Source organism: Pelecanus crispus, chromosome 2 (genome assembly GCF_030463565.1).
Source record: "Pelecanus crispus isolate bPelCri1 chromosome 2, bPelCri1.pri, whole genome shotgun sequence".
NCBI classification, from domain to species: domain Eukaryota; kingdom Metazoa; phylum Chordata; class Aves; order Pelecaniformes; family Pelecanidae; genus Pelecanus; species Pelecanus crispus.
Window position 1 is genome coordinate 4569570 of NC_134644.1, and position 26980 is coordinate 4596549.

The 26980-nt window shown below is 37.8% G+C and overlaps 1 protein-coding gene across 1 annotated transcript in view; it reads right to left on the reverse strand.

The window, feature by feature from the left end:
• Positions 1-2092: 2092 nt before the first annotated feature.
• ADCYAP1R1 (ADCYAP receptor type I) overlaps positions 2093-26980 on the reverse strand; it is a 103332-nt gene continuing 78444 nt past the window's right edge. The window contains exons 11-14 of the mRNA XM_075706534.1: positions 24360-24429; positions 22259-22350; positions 2471-2600; positions 2093-2260 (exon numbers count right to left, since the gene is read on the reverse strand). Coding sequence (XP_075562649.1) covers positions 2093-2260; positions 2471-2600; positions 22259-22350; positions 24360-24429 — 460 coding nt within the window. The remainder of the gene's footprint in view (positions 2261-2470; positions 2601-22258; positions 22351-24359; positions 24430-26980) is intronic.

The window sequence follows — 26980 nt, forward strand, 5'->3', positions numbered from 1 at the left end:
CAAGATTAAAGGAATTGTCACCAAGGGAGATCTTTTGTTAGGTATCTGTTACCAACCTCCCAATCAGGATGACAAGGCTGACAAAACCATACTTCAGGTGCTTAAGGAAGTCTCAGGCCAACAGAACCAGGTTCTCATGGGTTACTTAAATTACCCAGACCTTTATTGGGAAAACAACAGTGGTACACAAGTCCTCCGTCTTGAGTGTATTGAGGATTGCTTCCTGCTACAGATGCTGGACATGCCAGCTAGGAACAGCGCATTGCTAGATTTACTGCTCACAAACCAAGAAGACTTACTTGACAACACAATTACCAATGGTAGCCTTAGATACAGTGATCATAACTTTGTGCAGTGTAAGGTACTGCTGAGCACACTGAAGACCAGTAGCAGGACAAAGACCCTGGATTTTAGAAGAGCCAATTTCAATATGCTCAGAGCCCAGCTGCAAGGGATTCCATGGAAAGCATCCATGGAGGTCAAAGAAGCTTGTGAGCACTGGGAAGAAGGCTCAAGAACAGCCACCTGGGAGCACAAGAACAGTCCATCCCCTACAAAGGGAAAGGAAGAACACAGAACAAGAGACCAGCTGTCTTAACAATGAGCAAAAAAGGAAGCATACCAGCTATGGAAAGGCAACCAAATACCCATCAAGGACTTCAAGAACCTTGATAGAGCATGCAGAGATGCTGTCAGGAAGGCTAAGGCTCAGCTAGAACTGAAAATGGCCAAAAAAATCAAGAACAACAAGAAAAGGTTATTTAGATACGTGAGCAGTAAGCAGAAGCACAGGGAAGACATAGGCCTATTGCTAAACAGCACAGGGAAACTAGGCACTAATAATGCTGACAAGGCAGAGGTTCTCAATACCTTCTTTGCCTCTGTTTTTACTGGTGCAGCTGGACCCCAGGTCAAAGGATCAAGTAGCTACAACGACACGTGCCAACTTAACCGGTAATGGGGGAAGGTCTGGTCTGTGGTCTCTTGCAGGGACTCAACACACATGAATCTACGGAACCAGATGGAATCCACCCCAAGGTGTTAAGAGAAGTGTCTGACATTGTTTCAAGGCCACTGTCTACAATATTTGAAAAGTCATGGAGATCAGGAAGAGGGCAAATGTCATACCCATCTACAAGAAGGTCCCAAAAGAGGCTCTATTCTATTCTATTCTATTCTATTCTATTCTATTCTATTCTATTCTATTCTATTCTATTCTATTCTATTCTATTCTATTCTATTCTATTCTATTCTATTCTATTCTATTCCATTCCATTCCATTCCATTCCATTCCATTCCATTCCACTCTATTCTACTCTATTCTACTCTATTCTACAGAGGACCCAGGAAACTAGAGGTCCATTAGTCTTACTTCAGTCCCTGGGAAAATAATGAAACAAGACCTAGAAACTGAGAAATCAAATGAAGCAGGTGATTGGGAAAAGCCAGCAAGGATTTACCAAAAGCAAAGCATGCTAGACTAACCTGATCATCTTCTACAACAAAATGTTTTCTGTTGACATGAAGAGAGCAGTAGATGTTGTTTACCTGGATTTCAGCAAAGCATTTGACACTGTTTCCCATCGTTTTCCTAGACAAACTGGCAAGATAAGATTGGGTGGGTGGTCTGCAAGATGGGTGGGAAATTGGCTAACAGGCCACACTCAGAGGGTGGTGAACAATGTTTTTTACTCAGACTGGCAGCCTGTCACTTGTAGGGTCCTCCCGGGATTGATACTGGACTCCGAACTGTTCAACATCTTCATAAATGATCTGGATTATGGGACTGAAAGCACCCTCACCAGGTTGGTTGATGACACCAGTCTAGGTGGTGAGGTGGATATGTCAGAAGTGAGAGCCACCTTACAGAGAGAACTGAACAGGATGGAAGAGTGGGCTAGCAAGAACTGTATGAAGTTTAACAAAGACAAGTGCAAAGTTCTGCACCTGGGATGACATAAACAAAGAGCCCAATACATTCCCTACTTCTGTTAGGGAGCATTAATCTGAGCCATCAGCTTTGGCAGGGACAATGTTTCGGTTTAATAAAGACATCACACATCCTCTTTCTTTTGCTGAGACAATGTGAGATTCAGCCTAAGGTGTTAGGGAATATGGTAGATGATGAGTTACAGTGAAGGATTAGAACAGCAGTTACTCCCACAAGGAAATGGGATGGGGATGGTGGGTGGGGGAGGTTAAATATTAAAAGTCTTACCTCCCCATTCAAGAAACAATAGAGAACAGCAACAACAAAACCCTAGGTAAATGGGAGAGAAAAAAATAATATAATTCAAATCCTTCAGTAAATCCTAGAAAATAGCTGAAGTTAAAACAAACAAATAAAAACAAAATCCTTGTATACAAAACATATACATAAATAAACACACAGTCAGAGAACTGTGCATGCAAAGTAGTTATAATGAATAGAGATTTCTTTTAACAAAAGCAGCATTCACTGTATAATCACCTGGAAAGATCCCAGTCCCAATTCAAACACTAGTCTCTCCCGCTTACTGACATTTTCAGGAGAAAAAGCAAACACCGTGTAGTGAATTCCAAACAAGGGGATAAGCAGTAGTGTAGAGCGAGCCAGCCTCCTGTTATAATAGAGTGAAAGAACTTTAATGCAGACTTGTAATAAACAATTTGTGCTTTAATTAAACAAGAAAACACAGAAAATATTTTGTTGCCTTCCTTGTGGGAAATACATACACTGTATAATTATACAAACAAATATACAACATTCCCATTTGTTCCCAAACAGTGATTTCACACACACTGTAGTTTGCTCCCACTTCTTCACACTGCTACAATAATAGCACATTAGTAATGCTTAATAGTCTGTACTGTTATTTTAATTTGCATTATTATAAGCAGGGATTTTTTCTACCGTGCCAAACATGAGGAAGGTAATCTTGCTAAGGGATTCAGACTGCTACCATAACACAATAATAAACCTCTCACCCAATTGCTTAATCCCAGTGCTGTGTTTAAAATCACTTTGTGTGTGTGTGTGTGTGTGAATTTATTTCTGCATAGCAAAAAATTCCAAACCAGCAATACAAATAAAGCTAAAACCCCCCTGTATGTTCTTATACTCATGACTATTCTTCAAGGTCTTGAGTTTGGTCTCATTTATAGTGTTGGAAACCTGAGTGTAATTCCATGGTGTAACTAATTTCCATTGCATAAGAACAAAGAGGTTTTAGAGAGAAGTCAAACTCAGTAAGTATAAACAAAAGGGCTGGAAATGAATGTGTGTACCTGTAAGCAATTAACTGAGTATAGGTGAAATTCCCCAAAAACAGGGTCCAGCCAAGACTTATGCACCAGTTTTGGTCAGCGTTATTTGCTGATTGAGCAGCAAAAAAGACCCAAGAGAAAGCAAATGTTGATCAGAAAATAAGGCAAGTGCTTTATTATAAATGAAGTGGCTTAAAGTAACCTCCAGGACATTTTCAAAGGGGAAAAAATATGATTGATTTCCTTCAAGTAAGTTAAGGAGGTAGATGGGGGATGAAAGAAACTAAAAAGCCATAAAGATTTTTGGAAGAGCTGCATACTTTTTCAAATTCAAATGTTCACTCTGCTTATATCTATATGGCATATTGCAGACATGTTTGAATTTGCTAATACATGCTCAACAATATCCCCAAAATGATCTGTTTGTCTTACTGAAAGTGACGACTTAATACTTTTCCAAGTACCCTGTGAACATATGCTGTTATATCCAATACTAAACTGCAAATGGGACAGCAGTTCTTTGCTGGTGTCCCTCAGCCATACTTTGTGCACTAATGGTGACAAATACACCACAACCCTTGCCTTGAGGTTGCACTAAACACACATGATTCATTAGCCTGATGCGCACCAAATCTCCAGTCTTGGTGAAAGACCCTACAAACCAGAGGACACAGTTCTTGTGAATTGTCAAGTTAGACATTGACCAAAAGCTTTTTAACAGGAGAGGAACAACCTTGGGACAGGTTGATGAAGAGCATACAGAGTCTCCAACTTCAGTGATATCTAGAAAAAGTAAGCAATAGAGGAGTGACCCAGTGTAATGGACTAAAAGACCTTTCAATGTCCCTTCCAGTCCTTTGTCTCTATGGACATGTAATCACATTAATTAAAAGGAACAGAAACATTGTGGAAAAGATTGTAGAATAATACTATCTCCATAACAAAAAAGGATGTAAAGAACATAAGTGTCTTAACCTAGACATGGAAGACAAAAAAAAAAAAAATCAAATGAAGGTAGTAAACTGGATGAAGAAGTATCATCTCTCAAAATCTGTTACCTTTTATATTCAGAATTAATGACAACAACAACAAAAGGATAAATGTTATTTTGATTTAAAAGTCAGACTAGAATTGTCTATTAGTATGTTGTATCTCACTGTAGTCATAGGAGATTAATTTTGGGAAAGATGTGGAGGAAACCTTTTTCTATTGTCTGTTTTCTGGCATTAATTATATCTGATTAATCATACAATTAGTTTGTAGGGTCTTGAAATATAATGTCATCATCAACTTATTTGAGATACTGTCTTCAATATTGTCATAAAAGTCAGGAAGAAAATACATGAAATGTAAGAAGTAACAAATTCTGAAGTTTATAGATGATTAAGGTCTGTAAAGAGGAAAAAAGATTTTAATTATAAGAAAAACACAAGAGATTACTAATGACTGTGTGGATGATGATAAATTGTGTTTTTTCAAGAGCATTAGGAATAAAGAAGTCTTAAAGCAGCACCTGTGAGACGTAAGTTTATGTGCCATGGTGAAATGAAGATGTTAAAGAATACAGCAAAATTCTCAGGAGTGTAACAGCCGAAGATATTCATCCTCTTTTCTTCCCACACTCTTTCAGACAAGCAAGAAACTCAGGGGTCAGATCCCAAAGTTTTGAGGATAATAATCACTCAATTGGGTTTAAACTGGCCGTTTAGAAGAGAGATGTTCTCCAAAAGGTCCAGCAAAAAACTTGTTTACATTCCAACAGGTAGAGGAACTTCTTAAGGTTTACTTTATAAAAAAGCAAGTTGTATTTCAATTTTTGTTGAGGCTGACATTCTATTTTTCAGCTGTTATTTTCCTTAAGAACGTTTAAACATAAGATTTTCTCCAACAGCATGGCTACAAATGTATTGTATTATGGAAAGACATCTTCACAGTAAAAGGAATAGAAAGTAGAAAGGTTGTCTAACTTTGACTATTATCTGAAGGAACCATGTCTTTAATTTTCCATTGCACATCCACACTTACTAAGGAGACTGCTGAAGCATCTACAGGTATTATGTAGGACATAACTGGGTGTGGACTGGAAATGAAAATGCACATCACATTGCGTTGCTGAGTAGAATTTCCAGTGATTTCTACTGAATGTTCCAGTGTGTTCCCGTTCCACATTCTAAAACTGGTTTCCAGAAGACAAATTAATGCTGTGATCTAAACAAACACGGTAACTGTACATCAGATGAAAAAAAAAAAAAAAATTGAGCAACTGTACAATAGAGAACAAGGATTAATGGGTTCTAAAAGGTCTAAATATGTTCTTCCAGCTTCTGTGAATGGGACATAACAGACGTATCTCTAGATTCAGAACCTGCAGATACAACTGTAAGAACTGCTGAGCTGGACACGTGATGATGCCATTTAGAATGAATGAAGGAGTCCAAAACACAGGTCCTCTACATCAGGGGACCTGAAGCTCCAGAAGCAACTGTTTAAGAAAATTTGCGGTTATCATTCTTTTTTCTGTCTCCGAGAGAGAGGTGAAAACTGTAGCTTAGAGCATACTCTCCTATCAGTTCCAGGTATCTCTGCTGCACTGAAGATGTGTCTTGTGCCATTTCTGCTGGAACTGTAGCTTCTTCTGTTGGACTAATTGCAATCTCGTGTAGCTCAAAAAAGCCATTGGAACTTACATGAGATTTGACAGATGACACTGTGTGTTATTAAGGTAAGGATAAAATACGGAATAACTTCTACTCTGGCAAAGAGTTTGTTGCCTTGGTCTTAGAGGTTCTCATCACCCAACTTTTTTGAGACAAAATATCACAGACCATCAAAAGGAGCACAAAAGCTTCAAACCATAGAGAAACCATGAAGAAAGACTATGTAGTTGTTTTGCTATTTTGGCCTGAGCCTTCAAAGTAAGTGAATTGATCAGTTTAAATGCTGAGTCTTAAGTGAAATTAAATGGCTCAAATATAAACTTTTGCAGTGAAGACATCAAGGTCTGTGGTAGTCATGTAGAACAACATTCATCTCTCCAAGGTTTGGACATATATACTGTAGATATCTATATCAAAATTATTAATATAATGTCTCTAAAGCCAATGCAGAGAAAAATGCACTTTTAAGGCATAGTTCTTGCCTGCTATAGATGCCTCTTTAAGAGGTGATTCCTGTTGTAAACCCCATGGGTATGTACTGAATACCTCTATTGATGTATATATTGACTAGCTTAAAGTTATGAGATAACTGCAATGATTACATCTATTTTTAGTTAAATTAGTTCCACACCTACATTCCCTTTATTATCAATGAAGAGTAACATGCACTTACACACAAGGACAAATCATCTGTCCCTAAGGAAGGCCTTATCACCTCCTAAGCCTCTCCGTTGACTACAAAGGGAATCTGGACTGAGTTTGTCACATAAATTGCTGCACTGTTGGCTTGTAAAGTTTGGATTAGAGGAGTCCCACCTCTTTGGCCATAACTCAGTGATAAATATGTACAAAAAATAATCATGACAATATTTCAAATAGAAGGATAAAGAGCAAACCATGAAGATACAGGATGTCATTAGTGATGAAATGTTTAATACAGCTCATGTTTAATAAACCAAAGTATCTGTTTTATTAAAAGGATGTTAAACATAGTTAACATGTGACTTTCAGGAACATCAGTAATCTCCCTGACAGATACATGTCTTTTCCAAAAGCTTAATTATGTCTGTAGGATCACTTTCAAAGACCTGAGGTAACATCTAAACACAGTAATTGATTACAGCTTTCTGATTTTCCTATGCATAAATCACATCTTTAGACTAAGGACTTGAAAAGCAGTGGAAACTTACTGAGACTTCCATATTTTAACCCAAAAAAATAAGGTTTATTTATGGTTATTGGATGTGTATAGATTTTTTCCAGGCTCCCATTTAGGCTGAACTCTTCTTGCCATTGACTAGGTAGAGAATTTCACCTTAGAGAGTTGTCAGTCTGACGTCTTTCTGAAACACTGCACTTACTTAATGTGAAATTTGTTTCTCTGCAAAGGCCCAACATGAAGTCTATGCTGCATCAGGTTGTAGATTAAGTAGTAAACTTAATATTTCAAACTGTCTCCTCCTAAATGTAGGTCCTAGTTTTACCTAACTGTTCTTAGACTTCAAGCTGCTCTCAGTGTAGAACCTGAACCTGCTGACTGTCCTTTATTTCTTCTATCTGTTCTTGCACAATGTCAGTCTGTTGACTGAATCTTTTGAGCATCTTCATTGATCTATTTCTTAAATACCTTGAGGAGATGTAAAATCACAGAGAAAATTTATTTTTGTTTTTTAATTTTTTTTTTTTTCTAGCTAACAAACATAACAAAATATGCAGCTATAGGTCACAAAACAACCTTTTTTCCTTAATGGTGTCAAAGATAACTACTAAGTATTCTTCAGCAAGATGCTGGACTGTTGGATCTGTGTGGCAGGACTTCTCTCAGAGTGTTGATTTGCACTTATAAGACTGCTGTGAAATTCAGGGGAAAGTTCATCTGGAAACATATTGTATAATAGATTTCTGAAAGGTACACCTCATCTAAATTAATCCTGTGGGCTTCTTGTACAAGTAACAGAGAGTGAGGTGCACTATGAGAAAGTGATTAATTCACATGTCTCTAGACTAAATGGCATTTATTCATTTTTCTAGATGCCTTACACTCCATAAGCAAATCTTTGACAAAGACTTCTGACTAGACACATAATATTTTCATATTAAGTTAACCTTAGCCTTTCTTCACCCCTAGGAGTATACTAACACAACTTCACTCAGTTCAATGGACATAAGTTGTTTTACACCAGCTGAGAGTCTGATTCATTCAATCTGCCCTGCCCCTGTTGTTCTAACAAATTTTCAGGTGAAACATTTACTCTCAGTGTGACCAGTGCTCAACTCTTTGCTGTATAATAAAGAGTAACTATTAATAGTTTCTATATAGACACTACTCAAAACCATAAATAGCATCAGTGATAATTACAATTTTTTTTCAAAAATATTTTTTAAAAATAACCTTAAAATCCTTGATCTTGGTGCGTCAGCAAAAGCACAGAACAACAACAAAAAATTCTACATGCAACAAGAACTAAATGAATGCTTGCTCACTGGTTACTACCCCTCTGCTAATAACCATTCATTTATTTGCAACATGCGTCATACAAACACAGTAATGTCACAGGATTGCGTACACTTACAGGGTAATGGTTGATAGTTCTGACATCTTGCAAGAGTGCTGGTTAGCCCTCTTAGGCTTACAGTAGCATTTCTGAACGCAGCTGCTAAATATGACAAGATTAGCATTTTTTTCAGCATATTGTGAACAGGCCAAGGTAGGTCACTTTCAACACATTTCATGAGACACATCACGAAGATGAAAAGCGAACATGACAGAATGAAATTACAGCACAAACCAGCTGCTTGACTGAAGCAAAAATAAACAAAAAAATTAAAATGCACTGGCTGTCGCTGGCAATTGTGATGTGTTGATTCACAGACAAACCAAAGATTGAACAACCTGGAGGCAGGCGGGCAGCGTTACGCATCCAAAATACACACGACCTTTGCAGTCTGGTATTGTACAGGGGGTAACAGAACAATATATCAAATGAAAGTTGACTGCACGCTTGTGGAGAACAATTAAATAGTAACACAAACTTGTAGGATGGAGATTAATCTACGATGAAGTTGGATTAGATGTCCCTGTGTTCCTCGTTTTCATGTGTAAGTGCCCAAGGTAGTGTGCATCCCTTCTTTTTAGTGAAGAGTACTAGTAAGGACACCAAAGCACTTTTTCACCCAGCTTCCTTGATGTATGGGGAGGGGAGTTCAGTATGGAAACTGTATGTCTGACTAGTAACTTAGAGGTACTGCCTTTTTTTTGTCACACACACACGAAGACAGGTGTGGTCATAAAAGCAGCAGGAACATATACTCCATAGTATCTGTCCAGGACCATGATGTCTACATGTTGTATTCTAGAAAGAGCTGCTGTGGAGAATGGGATGTTTAAATTTACAGCTAGCTAGAGAGAGGCTAATTGAAATCAATTGTCAAAAAGGGTAATCTGAAACAACATAGGAAGGCATTTTGAGGGGTAGAGATTTTGTATCTGTTGCTCTGCCAATCTGCAGTCTATGATTTGTGTTCACCTAGCCATAGATGGAAGATGTAGTTTATAAGCTGAGCAGTAAAATAGAATACATTGAAAACAGATTAAATTTCTCCCTACTGTTAACTCCTTTAAGCTGATCCCATTTACTGGAGGTTTTGTTTTGGTTTGGTTTGGTTTGGTTTTTTTCCTTTTGGGTAATCAAAATCTGACAGCTGTGTTGCTATTAGATTATAGCATAAGAGCTGGAAAGAATACAATATTGTGGCATGCACACATCCAGCAAATAGAAATAGTAGTCATGTTTCATCTTGTAAAATTAATCTTATTTCTTGCATGATGCTCAGGAAATAAATATGAAAATGACTGTTCCTTTTACAGTATCACTTTGTGATAAAATTTTACATTGCCTCTGTTCTTCACAGGGCTGAGTTGAGCATTAATTGTCAGCTAGGACTGATCAAAAACAGGGAGGGAAGTTTTAGAGGTAGTTCCTTTTTACTAGGGCTGAGACTTTCAGAAGTGACTATGGATTTTGAGTGTCTCATTTTTTTATCCTCTGATCTGAAACACAATTTATCAGACCAATTTTTACCACAAGAGGGCTGCTCAGCATGTGTTGAAAAGCAGTGCTTATGAAGGCATTTTAAGGTACATAACCTGGAAATGAAACATCTAAAAATCAATAATCACTTTGAAAACTCTTAGTCAAGGGGTATTGTAGGGGATTGTGTTCTTCAATGAGACGCTTAATGTTGCCATGGTAATCTGGAAAAAAAATTCCCCACCCATGTTTCATTTACTTCTTATGGTCTGTTTTATTTGGCAGGGATTGATTTTCATTATAGGCTTTTCTAGTGAGTAGAACTACCATAACAGCACTTGATATTTGCCAGAATTATCAAAAAGGACAGGCTTGATGTTGAAAACAGTATCTAAGAATTAACTACTGCTCCCCACCCAATGAGGGGATGTTTATACATGGACTTGTGACGGAAAAGTTTGCTAGCACTTCTTAGGAAAGCATTAAAGTTTTAGTGCTGCTAGCATTTTTTCTGCCATCCTATCTAATTTAGGTAGGATCATCTCTCTGATGTTAGATACCGTAAAATGACTCAAAAACCTTAGAGTACAGGATTGATAGTTTTCTTCCCTTTTTTTTCCTTCAGTTTTTCTTAAACCTTATTTATTTATTTATTTACTTATTATCAAAATAGAAGCCTCCATGGAAGGAAAGGGAGAAAGAGAGAAGAGACAGAGGTGGCAGAAACCAGAAAAAAATGTGAAGGAGGAAAAAATAGCTAAATAAGAGGAAATTAATATCAATGAGATTATGGATATCAAAACATTACATTAATTAGGGCAGGATCCTCAGATCTCTGCAGGCACACACAGAGTGGAACTGGTCATATCTAACTATATGTATATAAGACAAATTTAAACTGAACTATCACCTTTAACTCAGTCAATCATGGAAAGAAACAGGCACTTCCAGAGGCTGAGCTGACCTGTGTAACAGAGGCGTCTAAGACATACGGGATGCATTGTCTTACGGAGGTGCCCTGGACTCTCCATTTGACTATAGACGACGACTAGACTGCTTAGTTTAAATACGAGACTTTAGACAGCTAAAGGCAAACAAGCTGAGTCTCACCGCATGTGTCCTGTGCATGGACTGCAGCTGCATCTGGGAGGAAGAGGGAGGGTGCTAGGGTGGAAGGGGAAAGAAAAAGTTAAACATTCCCAGGATTAAATGAGTGATGTATGATGTGGTTGAAGACCATCTTGTCAGACTGAAAACCTTGACATCTGGCAAGTTAATGCAAATGAGAGAGTACACAAATTTGAGGCAAAGGTAGTTGCAATTCATTTCTAAAGACTTTGTAGGTGCTTGAGAGAAGTAAAATGAGCATGCTGATTCAGGGCAATGAAGTTATGCTCTGTTACCAAGATCATGTAGATCCATAATGAAAAAGATCAAGGTTCTGGGTTTAGGTCACTAATAGTACACAGGGAATAACAGAGTTTGTGGGTGGTCTCTAAATATGTTGAAGGGGAATCCTTTGGGAAACACAATAAAGGTAGAATTTGATTTATGCAAATTAAAACTGTGCCTCATTAAGAATCTTTGTGCACCCTGCTCAATTAATTCTATGTAACCTCACTACAAATAGGATTGGCAACCATGTAGTAGGAGGAGAAGGAATGTAGAAACAAATCATGAAATAAAGTACTGAAAATATAGCAAAAAGTTAACCAAAGTGAAAGTAGAAGGATTGTATGGGAGAGAGAGAAAAAAAAAATTGAAAAATTGAGCCATACTGTCTATTACTTATGCTACATACCTACTTACCTACAGCTGATATTGTTATAGGTTGGGGGATTTCTTCTCCTTGCTACTCAATAGCTAAGAATTTCCTGGAGCTAGACTTGTTTCCTGGCCAAAACAGCAACTACATTTACAAAAACCCTGGACTTACAGATCAGATATAAACAGTTTGGAAAACTGAACTTGTTCTGTGAGCAAAAAACACACTATACAATTCCATCCTGCCACAGTGACTGCAGGCCCTGTTCCAATGTGTGCAAGTAGACCCATTCACCCCTCTCATCCGTACACAGAATAAGCATGGGTGCTTCTCAGCAAAGTCGTTATTTAGTTCCATCTCATCCAATTTTTGAAGTTTACAATATAGGTGTATACCTTTTACCTTGTTGACCCATGCTAGCTGTGCAGTCAGTGGTGAGAAACAGGCCATAAAGTGAGATTTATCTGACCTATTTTAAGCATCTTGTTTAGAATGAAATAAATTGTACCAAGAATTTTATTCTCTGGACTGGGTAGATCTCTACTGACTGGGAAGGAGCCCAGCATGATTATCTTATTAAATCAGGTGGATCCCATGCTGTCTTGCTGAAAGTACAACCACTGTTGTGCTCTTCATAAAAAAAGGAAACTCTGTTTCTCTATTTGCAATTCTCTCTTCAATTGCAAACAAGTCCAAAAGTCTTAGCCTAGTCACCTTTTGTCAAAGTCTTGTTACCTATAACTCTACTTTTTACTGCTAATACCACCAAACCAAAAAACACTTTCCCCTGACCTCTCTAAGGGGCCTGAGGTATTCCAGGATCATCTTCTGACACCTGGGAATAATCTGAAAACAAGTTGGGAAAAAAAGAGAAAGTGTGAGATCTCCTTTACAGTCCTTGTCCAAAACACATTAAAATCAGTTGGCTTTAATGGGTGGCAGTAGGTTTTTTTCATCTGACTTTTTGGTCTCTACCTTTTAGGCCTCTTGCATTGGTTTAACATGTGAGAGGTTAACTGTGTTTCTCTTTGCTGTTTTGAGTAGATGTGTCTTACACAGCGCAGAGGATAGGGGTTTTTTTCAGTGATTGGGAGGAACAAAAAGAAGATTTGCAGGTTTTTTGTCTATGTACTTATAAAGTCAATGAACTTCAAGCTAAAAACTGGGACACATGTAGGAAACCTCACGAGGCTCTTCTACAGATTTCAAAGCTCCCACATTATGAAGAACATTCAATGTCCTCTATACACTTTACATGAGTGTACTTTTAATTCCACGAAAGTTAGATTTAATCTATTGTAACTGAAAGCTAGCATGGTAATTACAACCATAATTAGACACAGAAACAGTATGTCTGTGAGGAAACCACTACCATCTCTCCAGAGGCTGAAGCCAGATTCCTGCTTGCAGACTATAGCTGAGGTTGAAAATGAATGTTTAACATATATGAATTTGAACTGGAGTTTTTTGTCCAATAATTCTGAACTTTGTGCAGAACTGAGGCTTAAAGATGTAACAGAATGGTCAAAAATCATCTCTACACTCTTCATTCTTGGCTTTACTAACTTCTATAGGGTGGACATACAAGGGTGGAGAAAGCCATCAGAGATCAAGTAATGAAGAGATAAAGCTTAATATTTAGCTGTGCTCTAGAGATGAATGCTGGTAGTAGAGAGCAGAATACTTCCATCAAAACCAGTCATTAAATGAACTGTAGCTTCAAGGTTACATGTCCTAATCCTTCCTCTGTATTAACCCTGGAGATTCGGTTTTAAGAAGCTAGATTATTCTCACTGACTCCAGAGCGTAGACTAATGTCATGCATCATGGAATAATTCTGATGGAGGTGCAGTAACATAACTGTAGTGTAGAAGACAATAGCATGTTTAGTGACAAAAATGTACCACACCAAATGAGATTCTTAAATGGTTTTGAATATAAGTTTACTGTTTGAAATGAAGACTATGTATGTCCAAAACTAGACATAAAATAACTGAGAATGTGATTAGCTCATTGTCCTCTAAAACAAACAAATGAGCAAAACCCGCAGGGTATTTATCGTCACAGTCTGCCACAAGAAGTGGATTGTCAAGCATTATAGACAGGTCTTAGTCCTGCCAGCTGGCAGACCTCAGCATCAGTATAGCTACGCTGCGTTTATATAATTTGCAGCTCTGAAGCTTCAGTTACTTTGTTTTGCCTCACCTGCCTTACATATTAGATGATATCCCTGCAGACAACAATCCAAGTTTCAACCCATCTCTATAACCCTCCTTAATGAAAAAAGAGAATGCTGCCTTTGTTGAAAAGGCCTGGGTTTGCAGACATTTAATCAGCTGAACAACTCCAGTGTTTTCATTGGAAATGTATAAGAGGAATTACAGTTTGGAAATCTCTCAGTAATGCTAGAGGTGCACAGCAAATGAGGTACTAAGACTACGATGTGAACCATATGCACAATTTTGGATTGCTCCAATCTTGAGGTACTATACATTCGTTTAAACCACCTTCTCTGAGGCTTAATTCAATATTAAGCCATTGTAACCTGGTGGCCTTTGAGTGTGTACTTGTGCCCTCCAAGGCAGGAAGAATTTATTCCTGGGCAATTAACCAGTTACCCAGTTTGCACCACACAGTTCCTTTTAGGCACAGTATTAGTTACAAGAGCCACTCATGAGAAGTTCACCCTTCCAGATCAAAAAACCTTCTGCACTGTGACAGTGCACCATCTTTCTTGCCCCTGCCGTACCTCAGGCTCTAAGGACTATGTACTTGCTTGCAGTACATCCTAATAATTCTTCAGACATAAAACTAAAACCACTGAATGTGAAGCATGTTAGTTGCTGAAGTGCGACACAAGAAATCAATGGCAAGGAGAAGCAGAGACACTGAGGGGTAATTAAACTCCTTTTGTTCTCATATGGTAGAGGCAAAAATGTGAATGGTAGCAAAAAGTAAATGGAAGACCATGGATGCTGGTGTGCATCAAGCTTTGATGTAAGTTGAAAGCACGTTCAAGATCAGAGATGTCAGAATTATTCCCCATTGTCTGCAGTCTCGCAACAACTGCTGCATGACCAGTTGCTCCAACTCCACGTTTATCTTTACACTATGTAACCGATTCAAAGAAACAAAGGTGCGAACTGATCTGGGGACAAATAAAATTCCAGATCTATCCCTTTCAGCCTACCAATGCATTCAAAACAACAAACTTAGCTATGAGCAACGTGGGAGGGAAAGGGAAAACAGCCAGAATGGCCTAATTTGGATGCTCCCAAGTTAACTGTCAATTTGAGGTTTCTGAAGAATTATCTGAATCTCCAAACCCATTATCTTTCCCAGTAAGTAAGCTACCCTGATAAAGGATACAACACTGCACCCAAAGCCATGGGTAATTTGTAAAGATGCATGGCCTTAGGCACTGGACATTCTCTCTCCTGCTGATCTCCATGACAACTGAGGTTCACCAATACAGATCAAAATTAGGCTATTCACTTTGATGAAGTGCAGTGACTTTAGAAACAAATTTGAGGTCTGCACCCCATTTTCTTTAGGAAGGCTACCTTATTTTTGCTAATCAGTAAACTTGAATGTGTGGCAAAAGTTATATTACAGACTAATATTAGAGAGAATTTAGTCAAGTGTAGCCAGTTTCACATTAAAGTAAGAAGCTTTCTATTGTGCACATTGCTAAAGTATTTGTGGTCTTTTAAAAAGCAATGCTGGAACAAATTTAGATATATATATAGCATTTCATACAGAACATGTGTAGGCAAAGACCTATATTTACACAGGAACACAAGCACAGATGCAAACACTTATATAGAAATCATGCTGGCCTGAGCCTTCAGATGTTATGAGTGCTGTTCCATACCAGTTATGGCAATCAAGCGTGATGTTTTAGGTACTGGCTTTGAAAGCCATTTAGGTCTGAAATATCCAGATATACGCTACCAGCATTTCAATGAGAATTCATAAGACACTATTTAGCTTTCTTTGTGCCTCATTCTTCTTGGAAACAGGGCTGTTAGGGTTAATCCAACCCTTAATAGAACTGCTGAGAATCCATCAAGCTTTGCATTACTGTTTCTTCTTAAAAAAAATGGAAGGCACATTTCTGTAAAGAGAACCACACTGGTGAATATAACATGGCATTGTTCTCTCCCTAACTGACCTGCACACCTCCTTGATCTTTCTAGAGAAGGACCATCTATTAGTGGCTTCTCTTTTAATGCATACACACTCTTTTCTAGTTCATGACTTGCTCTTGTAACACATGGGGAAAAAAGTCTGTGCTTTGCTCATTTAGGACACAATCTCATTCTCTATGGCTGCCACAGAGCATGGAGTCAAGTGGAAATTTTAAATCACCATTAGAGGATTGTTAAGCACAAAACTTAGATTTCAAAAATGTCAGCTAGTTCATCAGCCTCATAAATCAGTGCTGTATCCTTTCCTCTGTTTGTATACACATTGACAGCATAAAAATGCCCATAAAAATACCTTACAGCAATGTGCACAAGTAGTGTTTAAAGACAAAGTCATCCTATTTTTCATTAGTACTTCAAAATAGAAAATAACAGGAGTCAGCCTCCACCATACAGACATCATCTGTGCAGGCTGAGGCACAATGGACTTGAACTCTAACCACCTTCTAAAGATTTCAAAATAACAGAAGCAGAGCACTTTTTAACATTGCATTCATCACAGATAGTCTTGGAACCACAAGAAACAAGTTTTGTCATCAATGATTTCAAAACCAGAGCCTGTCAAAGCTCCAGTAAAGCACTCATATATCATTGGAAATCAATGGAATTTCCTTTAAAAATATTGATTTGCTCTTCTGGAATAACGCTCTGGCAAGTGGCCCATGAAATAACAAAACCACTTTCAAGGTGGACATAGTTTTAGGTCTGATCCCATCATCACTGTAAGAATGTAAATGATGCATGCCGGATAAAAGGACAGCATTTAAGTTAGGAAGCTAGATTTGACAACCAAAGATGTATGTTCACGTTCCTCTACCTGCCACAGGCACCGGGGGGGATTTTGAGTAGCCCCCTTTGTGCATCATACCCTCAGCTGTTCAACAGGAATAACAGCTCACAGGAACATTATAAACACACTAAATATTCTGTGCTGTTTGATTTTACAGTAGTTGAGACCACAGCAAATCTATAGATAGATAATCAAAGCAAAATAGAGTTTTCAATTACTTTATCTGAAAAATAAATAAATCGCTGTTTAATTATATTCTTGCTAATTATGGTACATAGTCCACATGAACTTACGTTCCTAAGGAGTACACTCAATTTTTCTCCAATCCCTACCTGAAAAGATTTGGCACAAATTAACTTCCCCCCCCAAAAAAAAAAAACCAAAGAAACCAAGACAGAAACTAAAAAACCCTCAAACCGACACCCAAAATAATAATTTGTCTTGGGAAATGTAAATGAAAAGTATAGTAGTTGTGAATGAGAACATTTTCTCTAGAGCATTAAATAAATCCATCAAGAATCAGTGTCAATCAAAGTAGCAAACATCTACTCTCCTAACATTTCTTAGAAATGAGAACTAGGTCCTTGCTGATCATGCACTGACACCAAATGATCATCGTCTATGTTTTCCGTTTTATTTTCTTGTGATAGAAAAGGATTAGCCCAGGGACACAAGTTCCTTTCATTGCTGGGTTAGTGGGCACTCCAGCACTCAACTGATAGTACCTGTGGTTAGGAAATTAAAGTGCCATGCTAAAGAATATACTGTTCATCAAACATTTGTCATTTTCTTGTCAAAAATGAGACTTTTGGCATGAAGACCCTGGCAATAATTATTAATGTTGGCAGTCTGAGCACTTGCAGCAAGACAAAGCGGTAGCAGAATGAATCATTGAGTGTCCAGTGACTTTGTAGGTGAACTGTAGAGGAGTGTTGTTTACCAAAACATTTGTGTTACAACATTGCTTCTCCTGCCCTAACCCTCTAGGTTGCACCATATGTAAAATCATACCTACCTATGATATATGCCATGTTTCTCCTTTCTTTCCAGCAAGATGCTGATTGGAGGAATGACGTAGACCTGAATTAGCTAGATATATGTGGGGTTTATTTTCTTTACATTGAGTTTTCAACATGTGATACAAAATTTATGAAGAATCTGTTAAAGCAAAAGCAGAAACAAGCTTCCCCCTCCCAAATTATACTATTCATGATAAACTGGAAATAAAAAAAAAAAAAAAAAAGAAGCTTTTTCAGTTAAATGTGTTTGATCCTCGAAAATGAATGAATAAGCAAAGACTTGATGGAAATGTGTGGGCCTTTTTAACCTTAAGGGTTATTCCAGCATGCATCTACATCATGCATACCTACCTAATTACTGTAGGGGTTTATGGTAGTGATACTGTTAGATGATCTTCTGTCTATAATGACTCTTTCAGCAATGCAACAATGCTCATGACAATAATAGCGTGGATTTGAGCTTTGTGTAGGCATTTCTATAGGAATAGGGCTTTTTGGGGGGGTGAAGGTACTCTCTCTACAAAATCTTGACCAAAACCAGGATGCCTGAAAGCAGATTCTGACATACCATGTTACACACTATTGGCTGGATTTCTCATGGGAAAAAGAGTGAAGCCTGGCTACATCAATGTTATCTGTTTCCTAAAATTCCAGACAACAGACCAATGTATGAAGATCCATGCAAATAATGTGGGCCTGATGAGATGCACTGCGTGCTGAGCCAGCCATAATAGGTTGTGAATATGTGTTTCCAGTCCCCCAAACTGTGGGTTCTCGTTGGATTCATGGACTTCTGATGTGGTGCTACTTGGCTTTCAGTGTATGGTGTAACAGCGTCCCTAAATAATCTACTGCTGCTCCAAAATACTTACAAAACCGTGCCATCGGAGATTGCTAAAACTCAGGCAGCACTTTCTGTTTCAAAGCACGTTAACTAAAATCTAATTGGATTGAACACACAGGTGCAAATACAAGGCACTGTCATTGGTACTATAGGATTAAGCATGGCATGTCCATGGCCATGGCACATTGCAGCTGTTTATGCAATTCATTCACCAGACGGGGCAAGAAACCTGTCTGAACTACGCAGACAGTTGTCTTAATTACACTAGGAATACAACATATCACTTTAGGCTTCCCCAGCACCTGAGGATCTCAGAACTTCTCACTCAGATAAACATCTATTGCATTTGTGTTACTGGACTTGCTTTGATTTGATGCTTAATTTGGTGGAATTATTCAGGACTGAAACAACGCTAGCTGAAACTGCAACATGGTTCAAGAAACAAAGTTGTCTTTTTTTATGCCTTTGGCAGTTCACTCAACACTAAAAAGTAAATAATAATTATGATGACTACTGGAAGGAAGTATGAAAGCTGCTTAAGTTTGTCAGAAAAAAAAAAAACCAAAAATCATAAAATTAAAATGAATATTAAAAAGGGTGGCTTCTATTTCCTTTTTAATTCCTTTTAATTGCTTAGATATTTAATTCCTTTTTAATTGCTTAGATATTTTGTGATTAATCTAGCCCCCAATCATTTCAGCCATAAAGAGGAGTTTCTATCTAAAACATCAGTAAAAGAAGGATGGAGTTATTGTTCTCTGAGAATCTGACAGGTTTTGAGCTGTTTGGTCTGAAATGGGATCAGCAGCATGCAGGCAGCTTTGAGAGGGAATTAAATGTGTGAAGAAAGACCGTTTAGGCATGAGACTGGTAATGAATGACTAAACATACAAGTTGATAAAATGGAAGTTTAGAATCACTAAAGCATTTGACTACTGCAGAAAATTGTTAGGAATTAACTACATGTCTCCAAGTTTTTGTCAGCCTAAAGGCAAAGACTATTGTATATAATGATCATCAGAAATGTTATTTAGAGAGAAAGTCTGATTTTTTTATGGGGATAAAGCACTCTATTGTGCTGCAAATTAAGCAAATTATGGGTTGTTTTTTTTTTTTTTTAAGCAAGTCTTACAATTTCTAGTGGCTACACTGTATTAATTAAGCATTAGTTCCCCGGTAGTGCACTCTTCTGTTGTGTTCCTGTCATAGCTCACAGCTAAATTCAGCAGTGTGAATTTTTAATACTGACTACACAGTGGTAACAATATATAATTAATCTTTGAATTTAAGCACATCCCCAAGGCTTTTGAAACCAAAAACAAGCTTAAGTGATTTGCAGAACCATGACCATAGTATCTATAAAATAGAACTGCAGGTAGATTTTCCTAAAATAATTATTAAAAGAGCCTGACCATAATGTACCATACATATAAGAAGAAAATAAATCCTACCCAAAATCAATAACCAAATTTTTGTGGGGTCTTTTATTTTCTTTTCTGATGATGGAAGTCATGGCTAAAGGGTTATTCCAAAGAGTGGAAGATTGACACCAGAATAAATCTCAGTCAGTACTGCAGATATCTTGTGATATTACCTTCAGAAACAGGCTGAACATCCTTCCTCAACCACAACCGATCTGTCTCATGTACTAAAGGCAAACTACTTAAATATGTTGTGGAATAAAGATCTGGATGGAGAATTTGGTCTGATGGGATGATGTTTAATAGTTTGAAACAGCAAAATAGGGCATGGAAAATGCTTAATATGGACCACAGTCTAAATGCCACAGAGATTTCAATATGGTGACATAACCATACTATGATCTATCTTTTTCCTTTGTTATAACAGCTCTCTTTTTACACGGTACGTGTGCACAAATATTGAATATGCCTGATGTATATCTGCATAGACTTATTCATTTCGTTTCTTTTTATCATTTCTTTGTGACTTTTCTGTTGTCGAATCTGTTTGGATAAACAACACTCCACTTCATAACACATACATAAATGCAAGATCGATTTATACACATCCATTTATAAAGTTGCAAAAAAATATGAAAAATAATGGCAGCGAATGAAACAGAAAATATGAGGTTTTCTCTTGCTTTTGGTGGCTAACTATACACATAGGAAAAATATCAGTAAAACCCAGTCACCATATTGATCAAAAATGACAGGATGTTTTATAGTCTAGTTAAATCACTGGATTCTATGGCATGCTTTGCTTCATATGTGGGAGATGTGCAGCAGACACCAAACATGCACTTCGCAGGTCGTAGTCAGAACTAGCTGTGCACATCTTGGGTGCTAATTACAATCTAAGATTCAGTGGGCGGCTTCACAGCAGCACGTACATGGGAAGTCTTCATGCAAACCCTAGGCAAACCATGCATACAGTTAGCCTCTTCACTACAGTTTGTCCTGAGTTTTAATTCTGAGAAATGTCCACCTGCAGAATGAATTTGAAGCATTATTTTTGTCTGTGCAAACACAGTTTGGAGCAAACTTCAAGGGCAGCACTTTCAGTAAGTGGATGTCTGACTACACAGATGAAAACGCGAGACACAAAATATTGTCATTTCAAGTAAGTGTAAACAAGACAATAGGAAAGAAGGGAAGAAAAATAGGCAGCTGGAGGACATATTTTTCCCTGAAAATTGTCATTTAGATGGACGACATCATTGTACTATGAGTGTGGCTACTTAGGGTGAAACTGATGACTGGATAATTTAAAAGAAAAGTACCACAAAATAAGGATCTCCTACTTTACCCTGACATCTTTTATTTTTATGTAAGGTTTGCATGAGTTGCCTTTCTTCACCAGGAATCCAGTGTTAAATCAAATAGTCTTACCTCCTGTTATGAGTGCTAGAAATCACTAGAGCTCACAAAAAATTGCAAAGCAAATGTGCGTGGTGTTTAGGCTGAAAAGCCAAGAAAACACCAAATGTGCTGCCACATACCCTATTTATTCAAAATTATTATATAATTTTCATATGGAGAATTACTGCATGCACTCAAAATGGGAATGACGACCATCTCAAATGGCCAAACTCTGTTCTCTAATGAGGTGGAAACTTCAAAAAAAGATGTCAGCTTTAAAAAAATGTAAACCACAAAGGAAGTTTAAAAACTTCTAAAGGAAAATTTTAGGATTTGTGGTGTATTTTTAAGCAATTCTAGCTGAGTGGGGGGATTGTTTGGTGTAAGTTGAATGCATTCAACATTACCACAAACATGAACTTAAGTGACTTTAGGAGATCTTCCTAAATTAGAATTCAGTCCAAAGTTAATGAAATCTTTTCACCAAATCTCATTACTTTCAATGAACTGTGGACCATGTCCCTGGAACGTATGAAGCACAGCAGACTGTCCCATGAGTATAATAATATCTATGCCTGGTCAGTATGTTAATTTCCAGATAACTGACCTGTAAAGAAGTTTGGTTTTGATTTTTTTTAATCTTATATTTATGCTTCTTTCCCTAAGCCTTTTAAATAAAGGTGAAAGCTGGCATTAAAATGCACTTTAGTGGCTTTTGGATTAAAAAAAAAAGTCAAAAATCAACCAAATAAATTTAATAGATCCTGTGACTTTTTGAAAATCAAATTACTTCAGCTGAGGTGTCTTTTTAACTTTGTCTTTTTTCCTATGTGTATATTAGAAATCTAAATTGATTACTGCTTTATTTGTACTTACAAGTAAATGCTGGATTCATTGCCCCCGATATCAGGTGACTGGAGTTTCTGCACAAGTATCACAATTATGCCAATAAAAAGCACAAAGTTTATCTAGGGGAAAAAGAAAGGAAAAAATTATGACAATGAAATATTTTTTCAAGTATGAGAATGAGACATTCCCAGTGACTTGCTGGTTCCATTGCCTTATGCTTTGCCAAACTGCAGTCTACAAGTTTTATAGGGTCAGGAGCAATGGGATAAGTTTACGAGAATCTTACTGCCCCTTTTCCAGGCAAAAATATCCCCCTTGCAGCAGCTAAAGTAAGGCAGAATTTCTTCAGTCCCAAGCACCAGATAAGACAAACATAAGGAAAAAAGTTTCAACATTTTTCATTATCAACCAGTGCAAAGAATAAAAAGAAAGACCCCTGCACATCAAAACCATATAGCAAAGATCTCAACAGTAAAAGCATCTTTATTTCCCATTCTCTGAACTAAGGCATTTCTCAGCATCCATCAGTCACAATTTAGTGTCTCCCCTTTCCTGGAAATCCCAAGTTGTGTCACTTTCCCTCTCCTTGGCTGAATCTGTCCCAAGGTGAGATGACCTCTAACATTTTTGGGAGGGAAGGAGTGCATGTGTGTGTGGCGGGGGGAGGGTGTTTAACGTTTTTCTTCATGTCTTTTAGTTTCATGTCATCCTGGGCACCTTCTCTTTTGTAGAATCATGTCATTACATATATTTTTTTCAAAATTTGGAGATTAATAAAATCAGTTTATTTTGATGCTTTGGCTTCAGATTAACACCAGAAGAAAACAGTGGGAAATTTAAGCTGGTCTCTTATGCAACCTTTTACTCCTGTAAGGGGACCAAGAACTTAAACTAGATGCGAGCATCTCTTTCAGAAGTATTTTCTAAATGATCTGAGGACTTCAAATGAATGGAGAGGCCCAGTTGTCCCTTGCTAGTTGCTTGAATCTTTAATGCCTTCAACAGAAGACAGGTAGAACTGATTCCCCAAAGCCAGAATGTGATCCTTCATAGAATATGTCTGTAAAGCATGGAAAATCACATACATCTCTATCACAAAAACCCCAGACCATTGGGCCCTCAGCATCTTCATACCTTTTAGTGTTATTAGCTGAATTACCTTTAATGTGTCTGAAGGTTACTGTACTTTAGAGAGCTGTCCAAACACTTAAAAGGAGAAATACCAAACCCGATGAAAATGCCTACATGCAGATAGCTCCCTGTGAGCTGGATGTTTAAATTCCCACAACAGTCAATGAAGACCTGGCCGGTGCTGTCACTGGAGTATGGAGAGCAACTTAGCATGCCCAGAATTAGACACCTACATGTGGGTAAGCCAAACAGTTTTTCAGGTGCCACTAACCATATTGTCTAGGGACTTAGTTTAATTTCCTAACTGGAGGAGCCCAACACCATCTTAAAATTCCCATATTCTTTTGGGGCAGCAGCTGGAGCCCAAACAGGGTACTTTAGAGCCTCTCAGTCGTCCATACACAAGAATCTAGCATCATCTGAGTCAAACACAAGACCTCCATCAACTAAAGAGAGCTTAGATACCTTGTTGACAATTGAACATCTTGCACTATGTCCACAATAAAGCTAATATTAGATAAATAAATGTAGCTGTGAAATGAATTCCATTCAACAGACACAGTCCAGTTTCCTAGTCACTGGCATCTAGTATTGTTTTAGATGCCCTGGGTTGTCCCACTTGGCCTTCAGCTGCCACCCCAAATGGCACAGCATTCCCATACATCCTGTGTCATATTTGCCAGCCCCAAGCAAATGCTCCATATGCTCTAGGGTCTCGCTTATGGCATTTGGTATCTATGTTTAAGCAACTGAATAACTCCTTGTCTACATGGTCTTTGCTTGCAGGCAATGCAACATCATTTAACTTGTACTAAACCTTCTTTATAACAATGGAACTACTTATCATTGTGGATGGCAAATGGTGGACATTCAGACAAGCTGTCTAGTAGTCCAGCACAGTAGACACAGAATCATTTGTAAAGCCATTGGAAGCTATTTGCATTGGCTATTTGCCCTCAGAAGCGGTGAGGAAGCACCTCCTCCAAGTGGTACTTACCATGATTGATCCAACCACAGGACCCTTGATCACCCACCACAAGGCTGTGTTGTCATTCATGTCCCAGCAGCTGCAGTCGTTAATGAAAGAATGAGGTGGCGAAAGAGAAGGAAAGAGAAAGATAAAGATATAACAAGGAAGTTAATAAACTTACAACAATTTTTAAGAGGGCAGAGACTGGGAGATTGGTCTTGTAGCTAAATTATTTTATTTGGGTTCAAAGGTACTAGTTTTTTAGTTTATTCCTGTTGTAGCTTTCTTTTACAGCCTTTACCCAATTATCTGAAAGTAAAGTAAGTATTTTCGTGGTAATTTCAATGGTACCTCTTACTAAATGGTTTTGGAAAAATGCCTCTATGCATGTTTCTGTGTGTACAGACAGTCCAACTGTAAAATTGTCCCTTTAAACTAACTTCTCAGTAGAAGGGAAAAAAAGATAAGGATACCTCGAAGGGTAAGAGATGGTTGTTCCAAAGTTTGACATCTCAGTTACTTTTCCAGGGTAAACAGATATGAATGTTGGTTCCTGACCCTTAAATGACGATGCTGACACATATCTAGTGCACAAGGATGTACCAGACACTGGGTTTATTCACATATAAGAATGATTTTCCAGCCATTGGGTTGCAAGTCCTACCAAAGAGCAAGGATTCATCTAAGAAGGTTCAAGTACTGGGCAACAATTGGGGTCAGCTCCTTTTCTAAGCTGTTGGGAATGAGTGAGCATAAATAAAATGGCATGTCTACTGCAGTATTTAAAATCTTCCTCCAGATTCACTAGAAGATTCTGCTTAAGTTTATTCCATATAGATGCATTTGGACATTCATTTGTAGACAAAGCTAGTTACAGGACCCATATACATATGGGGTTTTAACATATATTTTTAAAGCCAGAAAACCATAATAATGAAAAAAATCTTATTTGCCCTGACACACCAGCCCTGCTACACTATTTTAAGTCATTAAAAATTTGATTGTCAGTTTAAAAATGTTTTTTATTTGTCTCTGCTTGCTGCCCTCATGCTTCCCACTGGAAAATATAAAGCCACAGAAAAATGTCTACTTTGTACCTGTGGTTCTGAGAAGGAGGGTTTCCCTCCCACTGGGACAACAGCCAAAAGTCCCAGCAGTGGTTGTCATGGTGCATTTGTCAGATACCAAGAAATGCTTTGAAAGAGCATGCAGGAATAAAACACTGCTGATCTTATGAGAGCTTAAAGCAACTTGTGTGTCATTTAAATGGTAGTCTGGTAGCATCTGGGGGAAAAGCAAAAATCTTTAAACAAAACTATTTACATGTGTGAGGGAGTCAGAGCTAAAATTCCATCATCAAAGCACATATGAGAGAAATTCCAAGCAGCTGAGTGATGTCTGGTTTAGAAATTTCAGTTGAATTTATATTTTCAGTTGAACAATATTTATTATATTTCAGTTGAACAATATTTTACTGGATTCCCATAAAACCAGCAATATGGATGTGTGTGGTAGAGCTGGTGAGAAGTGAGAAAATTTAGAGCTGGGATGTCAAATTTGCACAAAATTATGTATTTTTGCTTCTGTCTACAAAGTCTAGAAACTTAAAATCTCCCCAAATCTATGGGACCGATGGCTGAGATTTTCAAACGCAAAGTAACATTTCTGAGTTACCTCACTTTGGATGGCCAACTTAAAATATTTGAAAGAGGACAAGTGTTCAGAGGGAACTCCTTCTCACCCACAGTCTGAAAATCAGACTTTTTTCAGTTATCAAGAGTTGTATGCCACAAAACAAAAGCACCTAAAATCACCAGTTATCTTTTTAATTCTTCATATGCATTTATAAATTAGATGCCCTCTTCTGAAAATTACCCACTATTTGCAGAGCTAAACCTCTCTAAGATGTACATTAAATCTACCAGGAAAGTCTTTATTGAGTTGACAAATGCTGGAAGAATCTGGGTAAATTCTAATATTAATCTGCCTGTACAAACAGGCATCGATGTATGGCAATTCGTCTGTGTAGAGATGAGAAATGACAGGGGCTGGAATCTACCTGCTGTAGTTCCAGTCATCTGTATTGAAAACATCTACAGCCCAGCTAATTATTCCAGACTCTGGGTGGGATGAAAAGACACTTGGAAGTTGTTCTTTTTTTTTTTTTATTTTATTTTTTTTTCCTGCACTGATGTATTTTAAATGTATACTCTGGGGCGATACAACATCCCCTACAAATGCCTATTCTTCTTAGACTTATTCCTCTCCTTTCACAGGATGTGTTCCCAGCAAGCTCAGTTGCAAATGTCTACCTTGCAGAAGTCAACAATGAATCAGCTCAAGCTCACACAAAGGTTTTTTTCAAGGACTTTTTTGGTCCAGTCCCTGTGATATCTATAGGATGGATGTGGTGGAAGAAACACCATCTTCTCCTCAGATGAACACGAACCAGAAGAAAATAAAAAAAGCAATGCACAACAGAACAGGCTGTAATAGCAGCCAACAAGCTGTACTACGTAAACAGGCTCCCTAATTTCTTTCAAATGAATTGCTACAGTGGAGGTCAGACACACAGGACTCTCTTTCAGGATGGAAGAAGGGAAGGGAGCCAGTGGGATGGGGGAGGGATGTGATTTCCATTTGGAAAG